General features: G+C 36.0%; 2 protein-coding genes across 17 annotated transcripts; both read right to left on the minus strand.

The window, feature by feature from the left end:
• Positions 1 to 1,386: 1,386 nt before the first annotated feature.
• LOC110784487 (uncharacterized) lies at positions 1,387 to 21,762 on the minus strand. Of its 16 annotated transcripts, none has more exons than XR_008933043.1 (13): positions 21,511 to 21,753; positions 21,090 to 21,423; positions 17,836 to 17,913; positions 17,201 to 17,733; positions 15,691 to 16,308; positions 15,396 to 15,553; positions 12,224 to 12,435; positions 12,007 to 12,140; positions 11,622 to 11,929; positions 11,423 to 11,526; positions 6,236 to 6,320; positions 6,010 to 6,117; positions 1,387 to 1,690 (listed from the first exon to the last, which is right to left on the minus strand). XR_008933043.1 is itself a non-coding variant. In XM_056843781.1 (12 exons), exons 2-11 carry the CDS (start codon positions 21,403 to 21,405, stop codon positions 6,250 to 6,252), a joined length of 2,532 nt encoding a protein of 843 aa, XP_056699759.1. In that variant the 5' UTR covers positions 21,406 to 21,423; positions 21,511 to 21,753; the 3' UTR covers positions 5,889 to 6,117; positions 6,236 to 6,249. The 16 variants fall into 16 exon arrangements, 4 of the variants coding, with proteins under 4 accessions (XP_056699759.1, XP_056699757.1, XP_021844638.2 ...); XR_008933042.1 differs by having other exon boundaries at positions 1,387 to 1,700; XR_008933033.1 differs by having other exon boundaries at positions 6,210 to 6,320.
• Positions 21,763 to 25,391: 3,629 nt separating this feature from the next.
• On the minus strand, positions 25,392 to 27,445 carry LOC110784489 (aldehyde oxidase GLOX-like). The gene has a single exon (XM_021988948.2). The coding sequence runs from the start codon at positions 27,249 to 27,251 to the stop codon at positions 25,515 to 25,517; it is 1,737 nt and encodes a 578-aa protein (XP_021844640.1). The 5' UTR covers positions 27,252 to 27,445; the 3' UTR covers positions 25,392 to 25,514.
• Positions 27,446 to 27,919: the final 474 nt, after the last annotated feature.

Here is a 27,919-nt window from a genome sequence, read left to right on the forward strand (position 1 = left end):
TGGTTGCTAGTTATATTGTCGTTTGTGTTTTAAAACAAAATTATTTACGTTTTTTTTTTTTTGAATGGTTCATCAACCATTTTCTTTTTTGTGTAGGAAGAGTTTCAAAGAACAAATGATGAGTTCGATTTCATAACTTAAATACTAGATCCCGTTTTGTTCTTCATTTTCTTCATGAAATATTTATCTAATTTATTTAAACCATCTTAATTTGCCAAAAAAGGTTGATAAAAAATACAGTAGGCGAAAAAGTTGGTCCACTAGATGTGGGAAAATGTAGGCAATAATGGGGTGACGTGTCAAGCTTGGGTAGGCATTACGCCAGTTGGGCGTCATATTGTTCGGCCACACCACCGGCGCTGTGCATGCTTTTCTTAACCAAAACAATACCTTCTAAATTATACCATCAATCTTATAACCTATAGTTTAATCATGTATTATTATAACATAGTATTACAGATTACCTTCATTTTTAAATGTCGTTTTAAACTTTTAACACAAGCACAATAATTTAGAGGAAGAAAACTGATCCTATAACAAAAAACATATTTTTCCAATATTTTATACTTCAGCTGCGTTGTATTCACCCAAATTTAACTTATTTTGCTTAAACTCAACTTATGCAAAACATGTTTTAATTATAAGTTATACTTCCTCCATTTTTTTATTATTGCACCATTTTCCTTTTTCGGAAGTTGCATATTAATTGCACCATTTTCTTTTTTTAGTAAGTTTACCCCATGAAATGACATTTCTATCCTTATATGTGTGGTACATGGGTATTTTTGTCAATCTCTCACCTTTTACCTCATTTCTTAATTCTTGTGCCCAATGTAGATGGTGCGATAATAAAAAAAAATGGAGGAAGTACTTCGTATTTGGACATCCTTTATTTTTATTAAACTTATCTAATCTAAATTTAACTGAAATTGTATTTTCGCACGATAAACCGAAAATGCCTCGTTATGTTTTGTGAAAGGCTTAGCGGCTATTTTTTTTTTTTTGGTACAAATGAGCCACAAGAACGGGGATGAGAATCGATCCAAAAATCATCTGAAACCGAGATAGAAGCTCTAACCAACTGAGCTATCCATCACTCTCAAAGACATAGCGACTATGGCTGCCGTGTTAGTCGTTTTTGTTGAAAGTGGGCAGGTCATTTTCTGGGAATGCAGTCGAGGATGCGATGGTAATTAATGTAAAAATGACAAGTCTACTATTTTATGCATTTTTCTGTATTTTAGTCGTTATTGTAATTTAATAGGACTGCTCGAATGTACTTACTGTTGCTTCAGGATACACGATACTTATTACGACTAAGTATTTATGTGCGGCTCATGAATCATGTGATGCAAACCTTCTTCAATTTTTGCAATCAGTAGCCTATTTAATACGAAGTATATATATTTTTTTAAAAGGAAAATTAATTTATTACTCATGACAAAGAGTCATACGACATCTACAAGATAAATATAGATCTGACAAATACATGACAAATTAAATCAAATAAAAATTTCCTTCATCAAAACTACGGCCGTTGAATGAATCTTGCACTGTAGAACGTCTCTCGTGTATAACGCTTGAACATGAAGCCTGTTCAGAAAGAGGGTCTAATGATTTGTTGTAGCCACGAGGATGATTTCCTCTTGATTCATCTGAATATACTCGAAAAATTGAATTTGTGGTGAACCTGCATAAAACTTTACCAACGAATCAATTCTACATAAATCCACTGAACACCAAACCAAACATACTAATACTAACTCCACCATAGGGAGACTAACAAATAAGGTCAAACTCCGCCCATATGGTGAAAATTTATTGAACTTAGGAGACAATATCTGAATTAAATGAAGGAAAATGGTCGGAAATAGTCTAATTTCCGAAGAAATTAAACTATTTCCGGCCTACGACGACCAAGAAAATAAACCCTAGAAAATGAGAGAGAGAGGATGGGAGAGCGGCGAAGTTGGGACTTAATTTGGATAATATACGGAGTATATATAAATATAAATATAAATATAATACAGAGTATATATTACTATATGTCGTACTTATACTGCCTCCGTCCCTTAATACTCGCCCCGATTTGACCGGCACAGAGTTTTAGCCAATTTAATTGTTTTTTTAATATATAAGGTGGTAGTTGATAGTGTGTTATTTTTTTAATATAGTTAGTGGGGAAAATGTCAAATTTTTTTGAGTTGTGAGTAAGATGTTGAATTTCTTAATATTTTCTTAGACAATAGGAATATAAGTGGATCCTTGATGAAGTAAGAGAAATGATATAATATTAGTAAAAGTGTGTCATTTATAGAAATGAGACGAGTATTAAGGGACAACTTTATAAGGAAAGTGAGACGAGTATTAAGGGACGGAAAGAGTATATAATAATATACTATCTCCATTTCAAAATGATCTTTACCCTTTCCGTTTTAGTTTGTTTCATAATGTTCTTTACACTTTGTTTTATTTTATTTTTGGACATGAAAATTTACTATCTTACATTTCTTATCCCACAATATTTAAAAATGTTCACTCACTTTCTCTCACTTTATTCATTTTTTCTTACACTCACTTATCTTTTTACACATTTCTATTATTTTATCTATATTTTATTATATTCAACCAACTTTTCTGCTTTTGTCTTAATATTTGTGCAAATACTAACCGTAAAGAGATAAAGATCTTTATGAAACGGAGGTAGTATGTTTTATCTCTATTCTTTCAACTTATTCTTAGGGCTTATTATACGAGACCGAAAAAACAAAAAAACACTCACAAAAAACATTCAAACCAGACAAGAACATAAATTAGAAAAATCAGACCAGATCAAGTGAAGAGAACAAGCTCTCAATCACACAAAGGGCATCGCTTTGTTTTCAAAATGAAATTATTAAATAATAAAGATTAAATGTTTTTATTCCACCAAACCTCTGTTATGCTTCTATTGTAATGGTTCTAAGTTCTAACTCCTAATGGATGTAGGAAATATTGACGAAGAACAACAATCGAGAACATAACATGTACTGTATAAAAAGATTATTATTGATTTTGAGGAAAATCTATTAATATAACCTTATGCTTTATTGATGACCTTATATGTTACTCCAAAAATATATTATATTATAATATGCCCAAAAATAGCTAGGTTCAAATAAATAATTTAGCTAATAACAATAATAAAAAAATATTAATAATAATAAATACCCCGTACGTAGTAATAAATAAATAAACCTTCATTTTCTTAGAACTTTATAAACAAGGGTGCACATGTTTACTCATATGCACCTCAACTCGCCGACTAGGTAGCAAGATCTCGCGTTGGACCATTCGGAATGAGGACATATTCAACACATATCCAACAACACAACTTAAATAGTCATCGGTCTCTATTACGCGGATTATAAGCCAACATTTTAGGTGGCGTCAAAATACTACTCCGTACTACGTAATTTTCTCTTTACACAAATTCTTAAAAATGACCGTATGATAATTTCGCATGATACATTAACTATCTCCTATAGTCCTATAATATGAGTAACATACTATATTACTATTGATCCTTCATAGTTTGACAGTTAACTAGTTAAGTGTAAGGTCTGGTAGGAGACCAAATGTTTCCTTTTACCCCTTCTTAATAATTATTTTTATTAATAAAGAGCAATTAGAATAATGTGAATATTTGAGGTTGGATGCAAGTACAATTATAATTTTTTTAAGGCCTTAAGTAAGATGGAAGTATTAATTACGATTCTCCATCACTCTAATCATTTCCCCTTAACTGCATGAAATCAATCAAACAATCAACTATATAAGGGACACATTTGAGAAAGCACATAATACTACGTTATTGCCATGAGTGGTTTTTAATACTTCAATCTAATTTATTTTTGTAGTGGATGATTTGAGGTTTAAGATTAACAACAACTTTTGTGTAAGACGTACCGAAAAGATCACTTAAATTATTTAACTAATTAGTTCCATTATTTAACTAATTATTTCTAGTACTTAACAAATTAATTTCATTGCTTACTAATTGGTTTCAGTGCTTAACTAATTGGTTCTATTGATTAACTTATATAACCCCAAGGTGGTCTTTTGTGTAAGACCGCCTTATATAAAAGTTTGTATAAGACTAAATCTGACCGATTTTCATGTGTTGCGATAGAATTAGGAACACTAAATCTATCGTAGTACACAAACTCTTAATTACACCCGGTGTACAATAAATATTGTAAGGCGAGCGAGAAGTTACAAAAAATGCTTAAAAATCACTTCGTATGTTGTAAATGTTATTTATTTTTATGCGATAACTTTTTCTTTTTAATAAAAGTTATGCCTTCAAATTACTCATAATGTGTAAAAGTAAGCATGTAACCCTTTAAAAAATTATCCATAAAAAGTTACTTCATAATATAAAAAAGTTAATCAAAATATGTTAAAAGTTACCAAAACAACGTAAAAGTTATCACGATGTACAATAAATTTATTGTACACGACCTATCGACTGTAGTATGATTTCTACTTTCTAAATATAAATTGCACTGTAATTACAATTCCTTAGAAAATGGACGTAACAACATAATCTAAATCATTAAGTATATGTTATGAATACATCAGACCATATGCATCATTGACTCTTGGTTAAGTGTAAAGTAATTTTTCTCTCATACTTCCCCTTCTTTCACCTCATACTCCACTAATTTGACAAGGGACCAGGTTTTTGACTTGGTTCAAGCACCATCCTTATAGAACATATTACATGCATCCGGGTGCACGGTGCATCCGGGTGCACGGTGCACCCTCTTACATTTTCTCTTTCCATGTGACGAAAAAATGTGATGGGAACCACCAATGAGTATAAAAATACCCTTAGATGCACGGTGCACCTAATAATTTTCACCACCCTTACATGACATATGCAAGCAATCAACATTGTAAAGATTTTGCCCAGTCGACCTTCACTTGGCAGGAGCCTGAAGTCAAGGATGCTTGTGCACTCAATAGTTCGAGCCACCAAGGCCCCATATAAGCCAAAGACTTCAAACTTTTATAGCTTTGTTGGTATGTACTAAGAACTAATAAAGCTTGATGTATTTATTACTTATTAGATCTGTTATGTTTACCTTATTTCTACTTAATTTAAGTGAAATAAGTTCAACTAAGTTCAGATAGGATATCCCTCAAAAAAAAGTTCAGATAGGATAAATTCAGGAAAAATAGAAGTTCCCGTACAATTTATAACCAAAATAGAATAAAGGACGATACTTCAAACTTCTATACAAACATGGTAAATTGCCAAACTGGCTAAGGCAAGTTCCTGAAAAAGTGAGGTGAAGTAAGTACCTCAGTTCTATAATTGCTTTCCCGATTCCCTATCATTATTACAAACCAGAAGAATTTTATTCTGGGCATCTTGGAATTTTATTACCTTATAATGTTGGATAAGGTCCCTACAGAATAGAAGAGGCAATCGAATATTCCTTTTAACTTTGGGAATCCCTACCCAGAAAACAAAACAATACGGAGTAGAACATACACTTAATTCCATTTCAGTGACCAGCAAAAATATTTTGGGAAAACTATCCAATTATACACTTTCTTATAATAAATCACCTCACACTAATATAATGTCTTTTTTTTTGTAAGTTCCTAAACAATATCTTGCCAATAACAGAGGGTAAATCAAATCGTTGGCGATTAGGAGGGTAAATCAAATCGTTGGCGATTAGGTGCTGGGATACGCTTTCACGTATAATGGACTGGGTTTAACGGCCCGATATGCCAGTATCGAGTACTTAGTGACAACTGACAAGAGAAGATTGGAAAGTACAGTGAGGTAGACTGCCATGCAAAGCACCTGGATTATCTCAGAAAACTCGCAATTCCTGTAACATCTAGTTCGTATATTTTACGATTCAACTCAAAACTCAATGATATTTTACACAAATACATCTACATAAAGCAGCAAAATCTATATAGCAGAGGTATTAACAAATGCCATACCTCCATCATGCTGATGATAGATATAACAGTGCCTCAGAAACAAACCTCGAGACATAAATACAGCCTCTAATTCTGGAGGTAGAAATACGAGCACCTCGAATTTATATCCTACATTAATGCAAAAAAAAAAGGTGGTGATGTACAACGGGAGGGAAACACCCCTCTTAATTTTGGGTTTCTTCATCAAGGAGAGAACATACAAATACAAAGAATGTGAATGACCAACCGCCGGTAGCTAGCTTAGATGATTCCAGTAGCAATGCTAGAAGTTGCATTGATCTTCAGCGCATTCTCAGGGATATAAGTTAGACCTGTTGCATGGTGCAAATTTGAACATTAGAATGTATTCATCTTCAACAACTTTTCCTTCTACTCACATACATACAAAAACAACCATAAACAATTCAATCGATACAACAATTAAATAGAATGTTTTCAATCTGAATAAGAGGTCCACAATCTCATGTTACTATAAAAGACTGTAACCTGCAAGTACTAAATGTGTATTACAGATATTTTACACTGAAAACTGAAGTGAAACACTGATGTAATACAGATCAGAAAACAATATGATGCAGATTGACAAGGTCCAGCTTTCTAGAAAAGGACTTTTGTTATAAAAAAAACTGGAATTTCTTCAAAAGAATGCAGGATTGACTAAATTGTCCAGTTACTAGTCCAAAGGATATTAGTAACATATTACAAGACTTTAGGCAAGTAGTGAATCAGTGTACTTATGTCCAATGTAATAAGGTAAGTAGAGCAGTAGTTGGTGAAGCCCATGGGCTTGCTGTGGACAACCCGGGCGTAGGGGTGTGTGGAGCTGCCAAAAAAAAAAAAAAAACTGACCTCCTATCCACCCAAAGATCAAACAAAGTTGCAATAAGGAAGATTATTACATATTTAGCTCTATTTCATCACAAAGTGAGGAACTTTCATCTTTGTTAAAATTAAATTCCATTTCCATTCCAATCAGTAAGAAAAAGAGGGACTGGGATTTGAGCAAATTTGAAATCTAGTTCCATTGTTCATAATAAGAGATCCTACAATTAAACTATGATAAAAAAAAATTAAGGAAAAGGATAAGAGAGCATTTAAGCATAAAGCTTGACTTGACCTCTCTAACATGGAAGTCGTACTTTCATTTCTAGAAAGCTTAAATGACTATGCACCTGGCCCTCAAATCTATTTTTCTAGATTTTTTACGAACAAAACTGTTCATTAATTAACCAATGAAAATAGAAAGATAGAAAGCCATTCTTTCAGTATCATAGTATTTAAAAAGTTAACCCATACAGTTTTTCAACTGCGTTGGATTTCCGAACAAGAGTAGAGGAGCAATGTCACCAAGAGCCAACAGGTGAACTACAGTCTCTTCCCACCAAAATCAACCCTGAGGCGAGACTTCCAAAATTCATTAGACAAACCTTAACACGCTTCCACAATACTCTGCCTTACCTTTTAGTCTTCAACACCACAAACTTCTGAATGAAGAACAAAGTTTTCGCGATGACATGGCCTTCAAATAAGACATCAAAGAGCCAACTCTCGAATTCCAGATACTATAAAGCAAGGGAGGAAAGAATTCTAATTATAGAAGCAACACCCATAAACATGAGAAAGAGCCTTCTAAAAATTCTTAACTCTAGGACAGGCAGCGTAAGTTCTATTCAGACAGGACGCAAAGGGAAAGACATCAAGGTGAAAGAAAGTGGAATGTGGGATAGCTGCAGAAGGATTCACAAGAGTATATTCAATATAATCAGCACGCCCAAACCTTACAAAATATCTTGGCAGAGCGATGAGCTCTTCTATCCTCCCATTATACTGGGGGGGGAAGGGGGTAACAGGATAAGACAGCTTGAAGATTTATAGAGACAAACTTTATCAAAACTAGGTTAAACTTGAGTAGAATTAAGCCATCAAGCCCAACTGCCCAACACAACTTGAGCTTGACTAGAATTTTTGACGAGTTCGACTTGAGTTGAGTTCGCATAAGTAGATTGAAAAAACTTGATTTAGGGTGCGTTCTATTCACCTGATTTCAATTTTTTTCCCGAACTTATCTTACCTAAACTTATCGAACTTATTTTAGTTATAAATTGTACTTGGGTAATCCTTATTTTTTCTGAACTTATCTTATCTAAACTTATCTGAACTTAACCGAACTTATTTTTCCTGAAATAAGTGGATTTAAGGTGAACAGAACCTTACATCTATAGTAAGATAACTAAGTAAAAACAACACATCAAATATACAAGTACTGTTAACATTATCAGAACTAGATAATCAATTTGAATCATAGTGTTTTTATAAAATTTCTAAATGTTATTTAATATTGACAGAAGAATTGTGAGACAAATTACATAAGAAAGGGAAAGTTTCTACGGAAACCCATTTTCCTATCCAGACAACACCAAAAAATTACCCCCTCCAACAGATTGTCAACAAAAGAGAGTTATGAGAATTGTGCGTAAGCAACATCATTCCTACTTGCTGAGGAGCACTTTGTTGGTTTGCATCCCAAGTACTAGCCACACGAGAAGTTTCCATTGACTAAAAGTATTGAGGTTGAAGTTTGGTACGCAAGTCTTTCGCATCGGCAAAGTGACTGAGAAGTAGTCAACGTTATTGGAACCATGTGAAGTCTCCTAGTTTACTAGGAATATTATGAAAGTATATTTTTTGAGAAGTTTAGGAAAAAAACGAAGAAATATTTACTTATTCCACAAGTATATTATTTCCTAGTTACATTAGAAGTGTCAAGGTAATTTACATATCTTAGTAGAATTAGATCATGTAGGCCTTTAAATACAAGATAATAAGGGGTATTTTTATGAAGTTGTGATAGGCAAGCTATGCAGACTATGTAGTTGTAGGAAGGCCAACACATGGTAGCTGTTATTTGAAGTATTATTAATTTAAGAAGAGGTGGATTAATATAACCACAGTAATGAAATCCTTGTGAGTTGTTCTTATTGATTTTGCATTGTAATTCCTATTTTCTAAGTAATACACTTGAGCCAAATCGAACAACAACAAAAACCAAGCCTTAGTCCCAAAAGATTGGGGTCGGCTAACATTACCCGTCATTAAGAAAAAAGGTTATGTTAAAGAGAGTTAACGTGCAAAAAAGGGAAAGTGAAGATGAGGTTAACAGGGAACAAGAAACAAGATAGTTGGTTTAAGGAAGAGGCGCAAATATGTTTTGAAAAAAAAAGAAAATAATAAAGAAAAAAAAGAAAAAGAGAGTGATTTGCAAAGAAAATAGAAAACAAGAAAAAAAAGAGAGGAGAAGGAGGTCATGTTGAGTGTCGGCATATATTATCTCCCTCCGCTCTGCCCGATCCAAAGCTGTATTTTCCTCAATCTCCAATAAACTCATATCACTCTCAATCACCCTCTTCCACTTTTACTTTGGTCTTCCCCTACCCCTCACAATTCCATCCGTTTGCAACTCTTCATTCTTCAATCCTTTTTAAACGGCGCATCATTTGACCTGCGTCTTACATGGCCAAACTACTTAAGCCAAATCGAACAACCATAGTAATTCTCAGAAAGACACTATTTTTCTAAGGTCTATGAGCCTTCCCGTTCTCCCACCCCTTGAAATGATCCACAAATATTGCAGAACACCTAACCATAAGAAGTCCTATAATAACCTTCCCCCGCTTTCTTCACCATGTTGAGGAATCCGAACATGGATGTACACACAATGAAAACAAAAAAGAAAAGTGACTCAATTTATATTATCTTTCCAAAGACAAATATCATCAGAACATCACCCCACCATCTTCAGATACAATCACGGGATCTCAAACATCACCTATAGTTGTGACCAAAGGAATATTAAGCAAGTAAAAGGCGCGTCTAATAGTTAAACAAACTTGGTTAAAAGAGGGCATCAAAACCTGCAGAGAGCCAATAGTAAATGCTTGTCAATGCCTAAACCCCTCCTAGATGAATACAGAGTACAAAATTTAACACATGTTCTTCAGAAGCCTTGATTAGGGTCAAGAACATTTTAAGAAAATATCTATCAGGAAAAAGATGGTTCTCAAAACCATGTCTCTACCATAACTGCCGTCTCCACTATTCTGCTATGAACGGCAATCAGAAGAGTGAAATAACATCCTAACTAACAATGAGGCGTAGGTTCTTGGATGAAAGTTTTTATTTTGTAGGCTACAAAATGGCACTGGCCCTTTTGGTCTATCTAACATAACTCTCAAAAGACTGACCTTCACTAACCACAAACGTGAAAAGATAATACTAGTCATCATTCATCCAACCGCTACTTTGTGGCTTTCTTCTGAGGAAGAATTATATTCCTTCATTCCTATAGGAGATGTCACAATTTGCATGAGAACAGGCTGAGCAAGCCTTAGCAATGTGAGATCAAATGTTAAAACTCCATTATTAATAAAGTTCTCCTCATCCAAACACCATCAATCCCATACCTCGCTATTTACCCTTACTAATGCTTCACCTTTCCCCGTCTTTTCCTTAAGGCATGGAATGGTCGCCAATGGAAATAAAAGTTGGGCAAAAGTAGTTAGCTAAAGCATAAATGGTGATTTGACCGGATTATATAAGACAAAAGTAGTCAAGGATAAGACTGGACAACAAAATGTTTATCAGACTAGCAAAACACATTTTTTTATCAAAAAAAGTAAAAGAAAAGAAAAGAAAAAGAAAGAGGAAACCTTCAATTCATTAAAAGAAAAAAAATATTCATCTGTCATCCTCTGGTCCCCTTGGATACATGACAGGGTCATTCACAAAAATTTAAGCTTTGAAATACACATCTAAAAACATATGGATTGATTGAACAAAGTAAAATTTCAGGATCATTCAAGAACTCGACGATACTCTGCATGCTTAAAGAAGTATCAACTATCAAGGCTTCTCCCACCCCCCCCCCCCCCCCCCCCCTGTTCTTATTTTCTGCCTAACTCGATGTCTAAAATTAAACTTTATAGAAAAAACCTTCTTGTTTGCAAAATAATGTCGTTAGAACACATGATGCTCATCCAAGTTTAAAATAAGCTATATGAAACATAAAACCTACTCTTTAAGCCCCCAAGAGAAAAGAAAAAAGTACCACCATGTGTGTGTGTGTGATGTGTTAAGTGGTAAGAGCGAGAGAAGCCCAGTCATATACGTGCAATATTGTAATATTGGATCATAGCTCTCTCAACAGTTCACGCAGCGAGAAATAATACAAAGTACATGTTTAAACAAAATCCAAATGAACCAAAGATATAAGGTTCATAAAATGAAGGGAAGTTAGGAAACACTACATAACAGCAACTTGCAATCTGGTAGGTATTATAAAACTTGCAATGTGCCCCAAGACAACTTCTAATCATAGAGATGGCTTCATTTTTATTTTTATTAATATATCGATTACCTGTCTCCTTAACATAAATCTGCAAAGTATCAAGCGTAATTATGCCATCTGTCAGTGGCAGCAGCTCAAGCTTGATCTTGGCAGTAGATTGAGAAGGAACACATCTGTAAAGACAACAATGCACCAAGGTCAAACCAAACTCTTACATTACAAGTGAAAAGGCTAATTGGAAAGAACCAAAAGGCAGTATGGTATGTACCCTAATGGAACCCTACTATGCAACCACAAGTGAGTACAGCTCGAAGCAGTTGTTGGAATGACATCAGCAACTGAAATACCCTGCTGATCAGAAGAAAGAGACTGTGCGCCACTTGGTGATTTATCCTCTGTAGAACGAGTTACTGTGCCTAATCTTTGTGTTGTAGCAAAACCCCTAAATGGGCTCATTGGTGATGATGGTGTAGAATTTAGTGACAGCACTGAAGGAGCAGGAGTCACTGATGCTGGAGCAAGTATGATCAATGTAAGATCTTCAGACGTAAGGTTTGATGCCTGAAGAGTCAACGCCTGAAATTTTTTAAATCATCAGACAACACATTTCAAAAAATAACAAAAGCTCTTCATAGGTGGTGTTGGCAAGAGACCTGAACCGGCAGCTGTGAGACTTTTCCAGTACAATCCAGAGTTTGTTTTGATGTTTCAGATGCAACTGATATCATAAAGTCCCTTGAAATGCGTGGTCGCCAATCAGTGGGCTTCTTGAAAAAAAGTCTCGATTCTACGGAAAATACAAAAGTCAACTAAAGAACAGTCAAGACAATTAATCAAAATGGACAAGTTAAGAAAAGTACTAGGGATTACCAGAGTAGTTACAACGACATGATATCAATATGGCATACTTATGAGGGGTAGATATATTCTTTGTTTCTTCAACAGCTACGGGAGGCAGCCGAAAACTTGCTGGTTTGCTACCAGCTCGTGAATGCAACTTAGTAAGTTTATCATCAGGTATCTTCGACTTCTTTAAGGCTGAAATTGCTGGCTTGAGAATAAACGAGTGCTCTTCACCTCTCCTGCAACGAGATGGTTTCCATGAAATTGCGAACAAATTGGCATAGCCATATAGGATTTCAAAGAACTGTATTTTCATTAATTCCATGAAGGTAATAAAAAAAATACGTGATACTAATTGAAGCAACAATCAAGTTAAGGTTATTCACCAGACATAAGACTAAAAGCATCTTACCATAGTTTTATAGCCACAGTACACAGCATAGCCACAAAAATAAGAAGTCTACGATTTCCCAGTACAACTGATGGGTGAAGAGGAGGTACAAAGCCTAAGTTGAGAAAGTTTAACTAGGGCCATGGACTATCACATAGATACTTTGCAAACTAATAGCTAAGCTAGCTGAAATAAGCTGGACAAAGTCTTTATCATACAAATTTTTCCTTGCACGTCATAATTTTGAAACAAAACAATTTCCTCTCGCCAATGGAAAAGGAATAATGAATCTCAATACAAATGATCATCTTAAATAAAACCGCTATATCTTGTTATGTCTCTTATCAGCTGTTAACAAGTATTTCTTCACGGAAGAAAGATCAGAGTTAAAAAAAATAAAATGATTCCTGCAATTGGAAGTGTTTGGCCAAATTGAATTTTTAATCATATCACAAAAAGCAGAATAGAACTAATAAAAAAATTTGTTTTATTGCAGTAGCGCATTTAGGACTGGTAGAAGGACAATTACTCTGCAAAAGAGGCAGTAGAACCTAAATACAAACTTAAAATCACTCAAAAAATGTTCAACAAGGCAAAATGCAACTACAACTCATGACACAACCCTCGCACATCCACATATCATGAATTCATGACCAGTATCACCAAAATAACAGGTAAAACTACAACCAATTAATTTTTTTTTCATTGAAATCCAACTGCGCATCGTTCATACAATGGAAAATTTACAGGAAAATAAGAAATCTAAAAAAAAATGAACTGCTCCCACCCAAGAGATCTGTTAATAAACAGATGAACAGATAACTCGCGAAAGAAGTGACGGCAAATTCTCAATGTCCCCCAAAAAGAACATTGGGTCCTTCATGAATGTTTTAAAGGGGCCAGATGAGTAGATGACATCCATTACTTCCCAATGGCGGAGGAAAACACATCTATTTCTACAAGCAGATGTACTCATTAGTTGTTTAAATCTCAAAGCTCAGCTTTCCCAGTTAGTTGTTTAAATCCTTTATCGTCAGAAAGATGCAACTCCTAATATATCTTCCATGCGTCAACAAGGGAATAAAAACACCTTCAATTTCCTCAGTCTGTAGTATTGTTCTAAATTCGAAGGTGAACCCTTAACATAAATAGTCAACAAATAGGAGAGACAAAGTGTACAGTGAGAGGAACATGATCAAGCTACTAATAGCTTGAGAAAAAGATACTGCTGATACGAACACAAAACAAACTTCCTATGGTCCCTGCTTTGGTGACAATGGTAAAGTTTACAAGTCAAATTTTCTGTGCCACAAAAGAAATACACCTCTAGAAATCAATTCCATTTCCAGAAGAGTCAAGGGTTTATTAAACTTTAGCTTTTAGATGATGATGGATTAAGCTAAAAATCAAAAGGAATTTTCTTCGCGTACCTCTAAGGTTTTACAGAATACACGAGGTACCCTTGGTTTTGAGTAACGCAACAAGTACCTCTAAAGTTGAATATAAAAAAAAAAATTAAAAAAAAAAAAAAAAACATTCCACAAATCCGCCAAGTAACCCTTCCCCACCCAATTTATCTCTTTCTCATCACTGCTCTCTTCACTTTCTATTTAACAATGTCCAAAATTTCTGCAATTCAACCAAAATAATTGAAAACAAAAACAATCTGGAAAGCGGAGGAAGCCTCAGTCTGATAAATAACACAGGGGATGGTTGCAAGGTCCAAAATCAACAAAGTAGATCTGCCGAAATTTGACCTCAGCCAACATACTAAGTTACTAAGTACTACAATACAGAGAAATAAACTGAGTGAATCCATTGACCATGAATTAGCTTGATTTAGCAAGCGCTTGTTACCAGAATGCGAGATCACAGTAGAGAGACTTACAACCGTAGGGAGGATAGCAGTGGTGAGGGAGGAGGGATAGAGTACCAGGGTTGGAGGATAAGGGATAAAGGAGAGAGAGTGTGGAAGGATGAGGATGGCCGAAAAAGAGTGCAATTGAGACAGTGGCAAGAGCGTGGAATAGAGGAGAGAGTGTGCAGGGATAATGGAGCTTAACTTTTCTCTGTAATCTTTATCAAACTCTGTTTAACATCCATTAATTTTCCCCATTCGTATATTATGCCAAATCTTAGGAGTACAAGGTGAAAAACACAGAGGTACCTCACACATTCTTTAAAACCTCAAGGGTACATGGTAAAAATACCCAAAATCAAACTATATGTGCTTCTCGGTTATGAAGTAATAGGCAGTCATTACATACTGAGTCAAGGGTCAATAGAAAACAACCTATCAGTTGTCGCAGGGATAAAGACACTGTATACACTACCTCCCACCTCCATTTTACCATGCCCAGAGTGGAGCCTATTTGAAGGCATGACATTAAGGAAGGCGGAAACTAAAGTCCTTTGAATCTGAGGAATATGTATAACCTTCTTGCAGACAGAAAAAGAAAAGAAAGCAGACCAAGGTACATCCGAGCAACCATTCTAGACATTAGAAGGGGTACATTATAATGAACCCACCGCTAAGGCCTACCCACACGAGTGGGAGAACATCTTTCAAAGGAGTGAAGTTTTTACGTAATCCATACACACAGGAGAGACTAGCCACACAACTTCTCTTCAAAGGACAATGTTCTACACTTCTACCTATTGTCACATACTATAAAACTTCAATACATTTCCTAATACCCCAACCCACCACCCCTCAAAGAAAAAGGAATAAACTGACTAATTAAGAGACAGTGTGATTCCGTTCACCATACAACCAAAATTTAACAAGCTTCAAAGGATAAAAACAACCTCAGAGCCAAATTTGGCAGAGTTTGGCCGGTTCCAGCTTCAACACATGCAATTGGAACAGACAAAGGCCGGTCTGCCTCCTTTGATGCCTCTTCTAAAATAACAGTTATAGCATCTATGTATACAACAATATCTGGAACATGCGCTGGACATATATTCTGCAAAAATAAAAGTAGAATTTTCAAACCATTGTAGCACAGTTCAAAACCAAACCTGTAATAACTAATAACACTATGAGTAAGCCCCTTAAATATACACATATATGACAAAAGCATGACTGCTAATTAAAACTTACCTTTATCTGAACACAAAGCATGTCATCCGTATTGCAGTTTGCAGCAAATGAGTGAATGTCAACAGGTTGAATAATTTCAAGCTGCTTCCTCCACCTTCTTCCTGGTATGTAAATTCCCTCCAGTCCACAGCAAACAGAGAATCTTTCAGGCTCTAATGTAACTCCACGAAAGGACAGCAAACCCTGGCTTCCACTTCTCGGGCTCTTCAGGGATTTTTGTGACCCAAAACGATTCCAGTCTTCTAAATCCAAATTTGGCTTCGAAGAAGCAGAAGAAACTGATGACGGTGATGCAGAAGGTGCAGTATTTTGTGGTAGTGACGACATAGAATAACTTCTAAAGTGACCAAAAGAAAAAAGCTGTGAACCACTCGAACCTGAAAAGCTTGTTTTATGGGATGAATTGAGTAAGGGTGGGGATAAAGGTCGGTTTACAGGAAGCTGAGAGTTGTCCAAAGGAAGCAACCATTTCAACAGTTCCCCACATGTGCTATGTTCTTCCTTGACAGGTAAATCACTTTCTAAAGCCGTAGTTCTGTCATTATGTTTCTCAAACTGAAGAATCTCTAGTATAGGATCTCTCAAAGAATCAACACCAACATTCACTTGTAAAAGAACCTGCATCCTTCCAAACAAGAATGGGGATAAGACAAAATAAGTGAGATAAGAATAAGAATGCATGACATTAATTTCAGATCAAAAGAAGAAAAACGTATACAGTTGCAAGTTTAAATCCAAATAAACATAGCAGCAAACAATGTACACACGAAACATGAAGAGGAGGATAGTTATACAGGAAATAAAAATCAAGTGCATAGAAACCATTGAAAAATAGTCAACCTTTAGTGTAAGAACTATATAGAATAAAACAAGTCTTAGTTGTGCAGCTTCGAATCTGTATAGGAAAAAGAGTGTGAATTGACTAACTCTATAGAAAACGCACGAAAATCTAAATAAAGGTACAAGACTACCCATTTTCCAAACAGAAAAGTTAAATATCCAACAAGAGCTTCCTGTTGCAGCCTGAAAAGCCCCGATAAAAGGACTCATACAACCTCAGTTACAATCATAATAGTACTCTTTGATAGTCTAGCAACGGTAGGAAATATAATATCCTTAAACTCCAATTGGAGCCTTGAAAATAGTTTTATCACATGCACTATATTAAAAATAAGAAACATTTAAATAAAAAAACTGGAAGATAATGAGATGATGAGTATTGCCCATACATGAAATCAAAAAATGAATTCATTTTCTCAATATGTTTTACATTTGTACTGTCAAGAAATTATCTGCATTTATACCGCATCAGTAACAAATTAACATACCCCGATAAATTAAACAGCCAGCCATCAACGACATGCTACCTCACTGTGAGGCCTAGACCATCAAACGAATAGGGAATGCAAGTTACATAAGGTAATGGAACAACATCTTTTCTATGCATCAATACTTTTAAAATTAGGAAGCATAGTGACATGCAGAGGCCATAAGATTTTTTGAAACATACCACTATGTCTCCATTAGCAAGAGAATAACACTTAACAGAATTTCTCGCCACACCACCAGAAGCCCGAGCATCAAACCTTCCACTATCAATAACTGCACTTATTGAGGTTCTTGAGCCAGCAGCTTTATTGTTCTCCATACTATCAGCGTCATCTTCCGTCTCAGGTGCTTCTGATGTGCTTCTGTCTGACCATAGAAGCTCTCCTGCCTCAGAAATTCGCACAAAAAAATGGGAGTCCTTAAACCTCTGCAGCAACGTTTGCACTTGTCTTCTATGATTCTCCATTCTAAGGTAAGACTCACTCGCAGATACGTCTACTTGATGCTTATTTACATTTTTTGCATCTAGATTATCATCAAACCCAGCTGGCTGAGCTCCAGAAGGTGATTCTAGTTCTGCAACATTTCCATTTTGGTCCTTAGAACCTTGTGTGTAACCATTTTTATTCATCACAGCAGCAACTTTGAATGGGGTTATGATTTCAGTGTCTTGTTTGGATGCAGATAAACATGCTAAGATATGAACCTGTTCCCCTGCATTGTCAGGTATTGGCTCATACTCAGCTTACAGAATGTGCAAACAATATGAATGCAAATTAGAATGGTAGAAAACAAGAAATAAAAAGAGGATGGTACCAGGAAAAACAAAAGAACGGTCAAGAGAGTGGAACGACTGAATATCTGGAGCACCAGCCCAATCGTCAGGAAGTTTCTCTGCAGATGCATACCAAGTATCAGAAAAGACATGAACATTATATAATCTACAACTAGACAAAATTACTAAAATGAGGTATAAAGCAGCCAGATAAAACCTTTTGACTTAGCTCAATTAAAAAGATAGCAAAACTATCAGTTCATCAAGCATGGTAACAAACAGCATGTCAAAGAATGAGTTGCATTGGCACTTTTCTTATAAAGTAAAAGTTTATGAACGTATAAGTATTTGGTGAAGAAGACAAATGAACTCGTGATCGATAGGATCTCAAACATGGGCATGATAAAGTTCAGCGATGTCAATAAACAATAAATTAAAAACTCAAAAGTGGAACTAGTTTCGGTCAAAACGACAAAGCCATAGCCTTACTCCCAAAGAGATAGGTTGGTTGTATGCACGGAAAGCATATCTCATGTGGTCATCCACAAAGAGCCTCTTCCTCCATTTGCTTCTATCTAATGCTATATCATCTTGCAAGCCTACTCTCTCCATGTCCTTTATAACTCCTCCGTCCACCAACGCATCTTTGGCCTTCCTCGATTGTGTTTGAGATCTCCATAGTCCATCACCCTAACAAACACTAAGTTAGATAGACCTTGTTACTTTGTCCTTTTTCCTGTTTCAAGGGTAGATCCTTGGTGTAGTCCCATTGTAATAGGAATATCCTCTATGGCCTACTGGAAACTGTCATTTCATTTCAAATGATGGAATTGGCACAAATAAACTGTTCGGAAACTAAAATAATTTGGATTTGGATTTGGCCCAATTCCAAACACTTAAAGAAACAAGCCCAGTTTCAGAATTTGAAATCCAAAGTGAATAGCTTGCATTTGAAATCCACCGTGAATGCTCATCTTCTTCAAAGTATCCTCTCCTCCCTTCTCTCTCCTCATCCACCATTGTTGACCTTAGCATTCTCATCTCAGAACTCGATAGACTCTCTCCTCCTCTCAACCTCCTTCAATTTGATTGTTGCCTCCACCGCCGACTGAAGTTTTTGGATATTAGATCAACATTACTCTCTTCCCAAGGAAAATACAATGAGTTAAATGTTTTCCCCAAATTCAAAGAGTTAGGATTTGGTTTTCCCCAAATTCAAAGAGTTAGGGTTTGATTTTTCTCCAAATTCGAAAAGTTAGTGCTTAGATTTCCCCCAAATTCGATGCTGGTTTTGATTTTTTGTAGTCAGTTGTAGATTAATTAAATAATTCCATGAATTAACACATTTTTTATTTTGAAGTGCATGTTGTTAGATTTTACAAAGTATTGAACACCTTCAATTTTGTTAAAATGCCAATAACACTCGATCTTGCATTTTGTAGTACAAAGTATATTGTAGTACAAAGTATATTGTAGTATATCTTTAATAATGAAATTACAGAATTGAAATTTCACTTTCTTCCCAAACATTATAGTGTAATTGAAATTCTAGAATTGAAATTTAATAATGTTTTCCAAACACTTGATTTGAAATTCAAATTCAGAATTTCAATTTCCATATTTCAATTTCCAGATTTCAATTCATGTATTTCAAATGAAATCCAAGTTTCCAAACAATACCTTAACGTTCTTTAAAATGTCGATACATATTCTTGAGTCGGCCAATGTACTTACATAGTATTCCCTTCTTCGCCATTGCCCACCATACCACTTCTCTCCGTATAACCACCTTTTATAGATCAATAAAGACCATGTATAAGTCCTTGCTTGCCCTATAATGTTTCATTGTTTTCCTTATAAGGTCGATGGTTGTCCAGGCATAAACCCACTCATACTTTGAGATGCAAATTTCCACATCTATGTTCAATTACTCTCTCCCACGATTTCATGGGATGACTAATAAGCTTTATCCATGGATACTTTAGTCTTGTGCATCTCCTTTTTGTTCATATAAATACCTAAATAGGCATCAACTCCAATCATCTGATATCTTGTTTGTCCTCCAAATCTTATTAAAAAGATTTGTAAACCACTCCATACCAACCTTGCGTACGCCTCTCTAGATCTCAATAGGAACACCATATGGCCTAACATCTTTCCTCAGTTGCATCTTCTTCAGTGCCTTGATTGCCTTCTTTACCACTCTACCTCCACGTATAATCCATGTTCATCCAAAATAAAGATGTCTCCTGTATCACCCACTTGACCTCCATTAAACATATCATCAAAGTATTCCCTTTATTTATCTTTAATCTTGTTATATTGAACAATAATTCTTTGGTTTTAATCCTTCACACACCTCACCATGCAAAGGCTCTTTGTCGTATATAGATTTCCATGTTAACCGTTCTGCGAGTCTATGTTCCAGTCAAATAAATAAAATGCTCTAAGCGATCAAATACACCAAAGCTTGACAACAAAAACAATGTCCAGAATGTGCTAGAAACTCTCAACCTTCACCAAGAAATGTACCTAAAGTAATTATGTACAGCGTGCATAGGACAGAAAGATGTTGCATTGAACACCAAAAAGGCCTTTACAGGGAAATTATCCAGCATTGTATTCTGATTGGCTAAATTACACATGTCATGAGGTCGTTAAGTAGTTTCCAACAACTGGAGAGTACTTCCAAACCTTAGTCAATGCTTTCCTCCTTTTCCAATGTAGAGGTCAACAATTCCATAGAGACAACATCTATGATAACAAAACCAAAACTCCATAAACCTCACTCTTCCAAACCCTAAACAGAAGTTTTATTTCCAATTTTTTCCATGTAGCAGAGCTAGCTCTCAAACAATTTCACAATTCGATTCCCAGACTACAAAATGCCTTTGTATTTTGTAATAACAAAAGGAGTTATTTTTCTAATCCTTCCCCTTGCGAACAACTAGCCCTCAACACAATAACCTACATAATGTCTAATTAATAACAAATGAGTTTTGATTCCTAGCTTTACCTCAATTAGCTCTCTGCACAATACGCACTTCGATCCCCAAACTAAATAATGCCTTTGTAATAACAAAAGGAGTGATTTTCAGTTGACCCTTGAAACAATTTACTACCAAAAATTACAAACTCTACCTCAATTGTAACCAATAACATTAAATCAAACCCAAACTGTACAGCACCAATTATTAACACACTCAAAACAATGATCACCGGCTGCATATAAATTCAATTACTGAAATTCAACAATTCAAGCTGGAAATGAAAGGAGGAAGAAGAATTAACATACCATGAGGAATGGTGATCCACCCTTCATCCTCGGCAACGTCTACATGCTTATCAGCAAGCGGAGCGAAATCCTTAATACTTGCGGAACTCATAATACCATTCTCACCAGTTAAACTATCACGATTACTTGCAGTGGAATGATCCACTAAATGCGACTTATCTTCCGCAATCAATCCCTCCAGTGTCGTCACACTCTGCGACGGAGTTTTCTTCAACCACGGCGAAACCGGTGGAAGTTGATCGGCGTTTGCTGGTGTTGTTGCTGGCGTTGCTGCTGCTGCGGCGGCGTTAGGGCTTTGCCGCAGCAAAAAGTTCATCGTCCCACTTTCACTATCCTAAGATCAAATTTGAACCAAATCAAAATCAAATTGAATCATCGCCATTTTCGTAACATTGAAGATTGATTTGAAATTCAAGCTTACCTCGATCCAATTTCTCTGAATTCTGGTGATTTCAGGGATTTGATTGTGATTAGAAAGGGGAATTTGGTAAGAAATTGATGGATTTGTTGACAGTGTAGAGGTCTGATTAGGGCTTGATTCAATTACATTGATCGCGAAGAGAGATAGAGGGAGAGAGAGAAGGTGAAGGGCAAAGTGCCGCGAGATCTATCTTATGCCGTTGGATTCAATCAGACGTTGGATTCAATCAGACGGATCCTGGTTGTTGGGTATGATTCAAGGAAGTTTGTAAATCTCGTAGTTTGCTTTTAATCATTGGAAGGATGTTTGAATGCATAACGTAGACACCACATTTGGGTTCCCGAGTCCGATACCGAAACCGTCAATAGATTTGGGCGATTGATTTCTGTATGAAAGCGATCGATTGCAAAAGATATGATTCAATTCAATTCAATTGAATTCCGAACTTAAGTTCAAAAGTCAAGTACAAAATCCAATTAAAACACATTGTAATTCCAAAATTCCAATTTCGATTCCTAATTCAAACCTCTACAAATTCAATCCCCAAGTTCGATTTTCAATCCTAACTTTCAATTCAAATATACAATCCCAGGGTCCAATCCTGATATCGGACCCCTAATTCAAGTTCATACACATTTCCAAGCCTAATTTACAAAATTCGATGTCACAATCGAACTCCTGGGCACATGTTCACTCATAATCAAAATCGAACAAACCTGAGCCCCAATTTCGAAACCCGGGAAAAAAGAAATCATGAGCCCCTTTTTCGTACCCTAAACATACTTCCCTAAAAATATCACTTTCAAGTCGCAAATATTGTCCCTTGCCTTGCCAGCCAAGCAAAGACACGCAACATCAAACAACCAATGAAAAATATGCTTCACAACCAAGCCTAAACCGGCTTGTCTTGTGTCGGGAAGCATGTAGCACATGCGCTCGGCGCAGGGGGTGTGACTGGCGCACCTCTTGAGCATCAAACCGCCTCGTAAACTCTATAAATACCCCCAGTTTTCAAGAGAAAAAGGGCAAGAAATGGTTCCAAACACAGCAGCAAAGCTTTGCCATTTTCTAGTTAAATTCTAAGCGCAAAAAACACTTCAATCCAATCTTTAATTCAATCTTCAAAAAAACTTCAAATTCAATCATCAAAGCACTTCAAAAAATAAGTTTCGAGGTTTTGGTGTCCTAAACAATTTGGGAGTCCATGCTTGGAGATTAATCAACACCTAAATCTAGGTAAATTTTCGAGGACTCTTCCAAATCTACACTTCTACCTTTCTTTGAATTTCAATTCTTTACTTATTTTGTTAATTTCCGAGGATGTTCATATGAGTTCATAACTCACATGAACAAGGAAAATATGCAATCTTAAGAGTGATCTTTCAACTTCAAGCTTCGATTTTTCAAAACGATTTTAAAAAATATGATTAGTAAATGGGATTTTACTCTTAAAAAATCTCTTTACACCAATCTTCATATAATTTTCCAAAATACAATTTTTCCAATATTCAAGAATGTTTGAAGATGTGCAAACCCATCTTCAAACTAGAACTACTCATGAACTTCAAGTTTCATGTTCAACTTTCAAAATCAATGTTCAAGGATGTTTAAGTGGGAGGAACCTCTCTTTAAACTATAACTTTTCAATATTTGGAGCATATCAAAGTGAGGATTTTTGTTGCTTGAATCTTCCTTTTTTTTAAAAAAACATTAAGCCTCCTAATTTTAAGTTCTAATTTCAAGTTCTACATACAAGTTCAATTTACAATTTTAAGTAGGAAATTTGGTATTTACTACCTTTAAAATACACCCCTTTTGTATTTACTACACAGGCCCGGCCCTGGGGGTTGAATTGAGGGGCAGCCGCCCAGGGCCCCCGAGGACAAAGGGCCCCAAAATATAAAACTGTGTTATACGTTAAATAGATTATAAACACAAATGTTAATCATAGAATGCTAGTGGCTAGTTGGTTGAATCCTATTAAATGTCTCCCAAACAACAGGGGTACGAAACCCAATAGCTGAAATTTTGTTAACATTTTTTGGACGTTTTGATTTTCTCTGTTTATTTTGATATTAATCATCTTCTTCTTTAAATGGACTTATTTTTATGGGTTCTATAAATAAAATATTTATGTGCAAATTTTATAAAACATTGTGTCATTAAGAAATACGTAGTACGTGCAAATTTTTAAACATTGTGTTATTAAGAAATACGTAAAATATGGCATTGTATATTCATATGTGTTGTTAAATATGGTTCAAATATTTAAAGGAGATATAAATATACTCGAAATGCCATATGTAATATGTACATACGGTGGATATTTTAAGACCTCGCACCATATATAAGGGCCCCCTTGAGACCCCCTTATCGTGATTCGCCCTGGGCCCCTAAAATGTCAGGACCGGCCCTGTTACTACCTTATGAAATTTTTATTTTAAATTACTACCTTAAACTTCCAGATTTTTTTTATTTACTACCACTTTACAGTTTTCTCATTTTAAAATTAAGATATCTCTTTCTTTTCTTAATCGATTAAAGTAATTCGAAGTTCATTATTTTCCTTTTTCTATAGGGATTTCATTGAGAACGTCATTTCAAAAAAATTCGTTTGATAATTCATAAATATTTTAAAATTTTAAAAATAATATTTAATTTGTTTAAACTTTTACGAAATGTTAAAAAGTAAGATCCATATGGAATCCTTACATATAAATGAGAAGAATGAGTTTTGAATCACTTAAAATGATTAAGAAACGAAAGAGATATCTCGATTTTAAAATGAGAAAACTGTAAAATGGAAGTGAATACAAAAAAAAATGGAACTTTAAGGTAGTAATTTAAAATAAAATTTTCATAAGGTAGTAAATACAAAAGTGGTGTATTTTTAAGATAGTAAATACCAAAAAATCCTTTTAAGTACAAAACCGATGATACTTTTTAGTGAGCAACGTAACCTCACTTTGAAGTTAGATTCATACAAATTTTATAAGCATTCAAGGGAAAATATGACATGCTTGAACATTATTTTTCCCTTTGAATTTCAAGTCTCTAAACGTGCACTTTTCAATTCTTCATGCAATTTCGATTATTTATGCTTTAACTTACTTATTTAATCTCTTTTCCCACCTTTATAATTTATTCATTTTATTAAACCTAGTCCTAGGTGGTGTATATTTTTCTTTATGGTTGTATTCATTTTTTGTTGTTCATCACCCTCATAGTAAGGGCAGTTGTCCCTACGAGACTTGTGAAAACGTAACTCTTAAATAAAGTCGGATATAAAAATCACTAAGCGGATGGTGGCTTAGTACGTGGTCAAGGAAAAAGCTACATAATAAGGCTTTACGGGACGCTCCACCTCGGGTGTGATTCTTAATAGTTGCGTATTTGTTGCTTGCTTTACTTCTTTTTGCATTTTAGTAGTAATATGCTCATTATTATCACCAAAAAATCAAAATTTATAATATTCACTCTATTTTATTACTCCGTAATAATTGATTTTTTTTGAATTTTGAATTTTTATCCCCTTTAATGACAATTTTATGGCTCCACCATTGACTCATAAATGGATGGCGTGGCGCAAATAGTGGAGTTATGACACATATATAAAATTTCTTAAGAACGTTTTTTAACCTATCAGTATAAATAATATTGCACCTTCACTCTTTCAGCATACAAATTAGGTGCATATATAATCAATTCTTCACTGATTGTATTAATTGGACTAAAGTAACTAACGGTTGCTTTTTAGTTACTAGGCTTATGCTATACAACAAGAGGTGGGTAATCTCCATAGTGATAAACAGAAAAACATATGAAAAATGTACGTAGTACTAAAACTAATTACTGTACTACCCACAAATTTCTTCAAAGTTTAAACTAAACCCACAAATTTTCATTTATCCAAAATCAATCACTTTTACAAATAACAAATCAGCTAACTAACAAATAAAACTATAACTAAAACTATAACTAAAACTATAACTATGACTAAACAGTTAAGAAAGTAGGTCACTTTTAAGCTGGACCCACACACCATGACTAGGAACACCAACATGAACAACAAACAGCAAGTAAAACCCAGGTGGGGCCACATTTACATTCTCTGGTACCTTTACTGTCACCTTATACGCAAACGTCGATAGCTGCTCCACCCGCTCCTCCCCTAAAACCACCAACCGCTGGTTCATCCCGAACGAATGCGTCGTAAACGGCGGTAACAGCATCGTCACTTTAACATTACCCATCGTCTCCCTTTTATACAGCCCCAATACATACGTCACAGACACCATTTGACCGTACGTTACTACCATGCTCTCTGTTTCAACGGCTAAGATCGAAGGTCGGAGAACGGCGTATTGCTGGTCGAGGTACGGTGGCGAGTACGCCTCTAAGCTTAACTCCGTCGGGAATTTCACTCCAGGGGTAAAATTGTAGTTCACATGTGGGTTTGACCCGCCTACGATGACCCGCCCATCGGAAACCAGGACTGCTGAGGAGTGATACATGCGAGGGGTTTTTGTCGGGTTTAAAACGATAAACCGCTGGTTTGGATCCGGATCACCGGTTCTGTACAAGACCGGGTTTAAAGCCGGGTTATCTGCATTCTCCCACCCTGCGGTCCCATTTCCGGCGCCGTTGATGATGAGTATGTCACCAGTCGGTAACATTACCATGTCCGGCATGACACGTGGCATTGGGAGCTTTTCCATGATCCATTGCGGGTTAGGATCAGTGATTACCATACGCCCGCATGAGCGCGATGCTGCCACGTAGATGCTTTTGTTGGCGAAATCGAACGAGTCAGGAAACGCGCCACCGCAGATCAAGATTTCAAGATCGGGCGAAGTGGAGTTTCCGTCGATGGGGAGGAGAACAGAGGAGCCTGTTGAAGGGTAGTTTCGTCTTTCTGGCGAAGGCATGACGGGGAACTTCTTGATGACTCTATTAGTGACATAATCAAACTCGATGGACTTGTTGTTGGCGAAGATGAAGAGGTGGCCGTTGGGGAGGAGGTGCAAGAAAGGGTAGAGGTTGTTTTCTTTGTTACGACCGTCCCACGTGTCGTACAGGAATTGGAGGGGGAATTTCCCGGAGAATTGACCCGGAGGTTTCGGGAAGAACTCGTAGTTGTGGGACCCACGTCCGCCGACGATGATGACACGGCCGTCGGGGAGGAGGGCATTGGAGGCGTACCATCTTCTCGAGGAGAGAGAAACAGGGAGCTGATTCCAGTCACACGTGAGGTCATCACGTGCGTTGCAAGGGGTGAACGTGCGGATGACGCGCTCTCCTAAGGCGTATCCCCCTGTCTGGATGAGTTTTCCGGTAGGATCCACTGACCCGGAGGAGCACCAAGTGTCGGACACGACAGTGAGAGGGCGGAAAGTGTTGGACGCGACATCGTAGAGTATGGAGTGAGCCGTGCAATCGAGACCATCTTCAGAGGAGGAGACGCATCTCCCGACCGGAAGAGAGAGATTAGAGGGACCAAAATCAGTACGATCAAAAATGACAATGTGATCATCATGCAAAAGCTGCATATGCATTGCAGAAATCCCAACACTTTTATGGAGTACACTCCACTGACCCATTGGAATTCCGACGCCGGGAAAAGACACCTCACCGGAAAAGAAGACGTCGGGAAGCATAGGCATGATGACTGGGGAGGAGAGAGAAAGAGGGAAAATGAGGAAAGAGAAAATCAAGAAGACGAAGTTCTTGATTTCCGCCATTGTTGGTTGTGGTTTTTGTTGTTGTTTTTTATTGGTAAATGGGTTTATAAAGATGGGGAGGTTTAAGGCAAATGGTTTTAAGGCAGGTAATTAATGTATTTTCAAAGAAATTAAGGGGAATAAAACACGGGATTCTGGTTAAGAGGATTGGAATTTGAAGGTTGTAAGATCCGTGAATTGCTTGATTTGAACTGGCGCTCTTTTAGTAGTATTACTACGACTGCATGCTCATAGTCATTACTAATTAGCAACGCCTTACGCCTACTTAATTATTAATTACTGCTCTTAATCTTACGGTTATATTATCATACGGAGTACTTTGTATGGTTTCGTTAGGTGTTAATACAGAGTATTACTAATCGTATTTAATGATTTGAAACAGAGTAATACTCCCTCCGTCCCGGAATACTCGACCCGGTTTGACCGGCACAGAGTTTAAGGGACTTGAATTGACTTATTTAATTTAATAGGTAGTAGTTGATAGTGGGGTATTATTTTAATGCAGTTAGTTGGAGGTGGGTTAAGAGGTGGGGTTGAGGGAGAGTAGGGATTGAATTTTTAATTATTTTTTGTATGGAGTAAGGGGTAGGTGGGTTAATAGGGGTGGAGTGAGAAATAATATAATATTGTTAGAATATTTCCATTTTTAGAAACGGATCAAGTATTAA

This window comes from Spinacia oleracea, chromosome 1 (assembly GCF_020520425.1).
Source record: "Spinacia oleracea cultivar Varoflay chromosome 1, BTI_SOV_V1, whole genome shotgun sequence".
Taxonomy (NCBI): Eukaryota; Viridiplantae; Streptophyta; class Magnoliopsida; order Caryophyllales; family Amaranthaceae; genus Spinacia; species Spinacia oleracea.

What these genes read in the sequence shown, in the direction of transcription:
- LOC110784487 (XM_021988946.2), bottom strand. Translation starts at nt 21,405, where the DNA reads ATGAACTTTTTGCTGCGGCAAAGCCCTAACGCCGCCGCAGCAGCAGCA. An exon ending in CCGTTCTTTTGTTTTTCCTG is followed by an intron (nt 17,734 to 17,835) that starts GTACCATCCTCT and finishes CTGACAATGCAG; the next exon opens with GGGAACAGGTTCATATCTTA. An exon ending in GATTTATGTTAAGGAGACAG is followed by an intron (nt 6,321 to 11,422) that starts GTAATCGATATA and finishes ACCATGCAACAG; the next exon opens with GTCTAACTTATATCCCTGAG.
- LOC110784489 (XM_021988948.2), bottom strand. Translation starts at nt 27,251, where the DNA reads ATGGCGGAAATCAAGAACTTCGTCTTCTTGATTTTCTCTTTCCTCATT.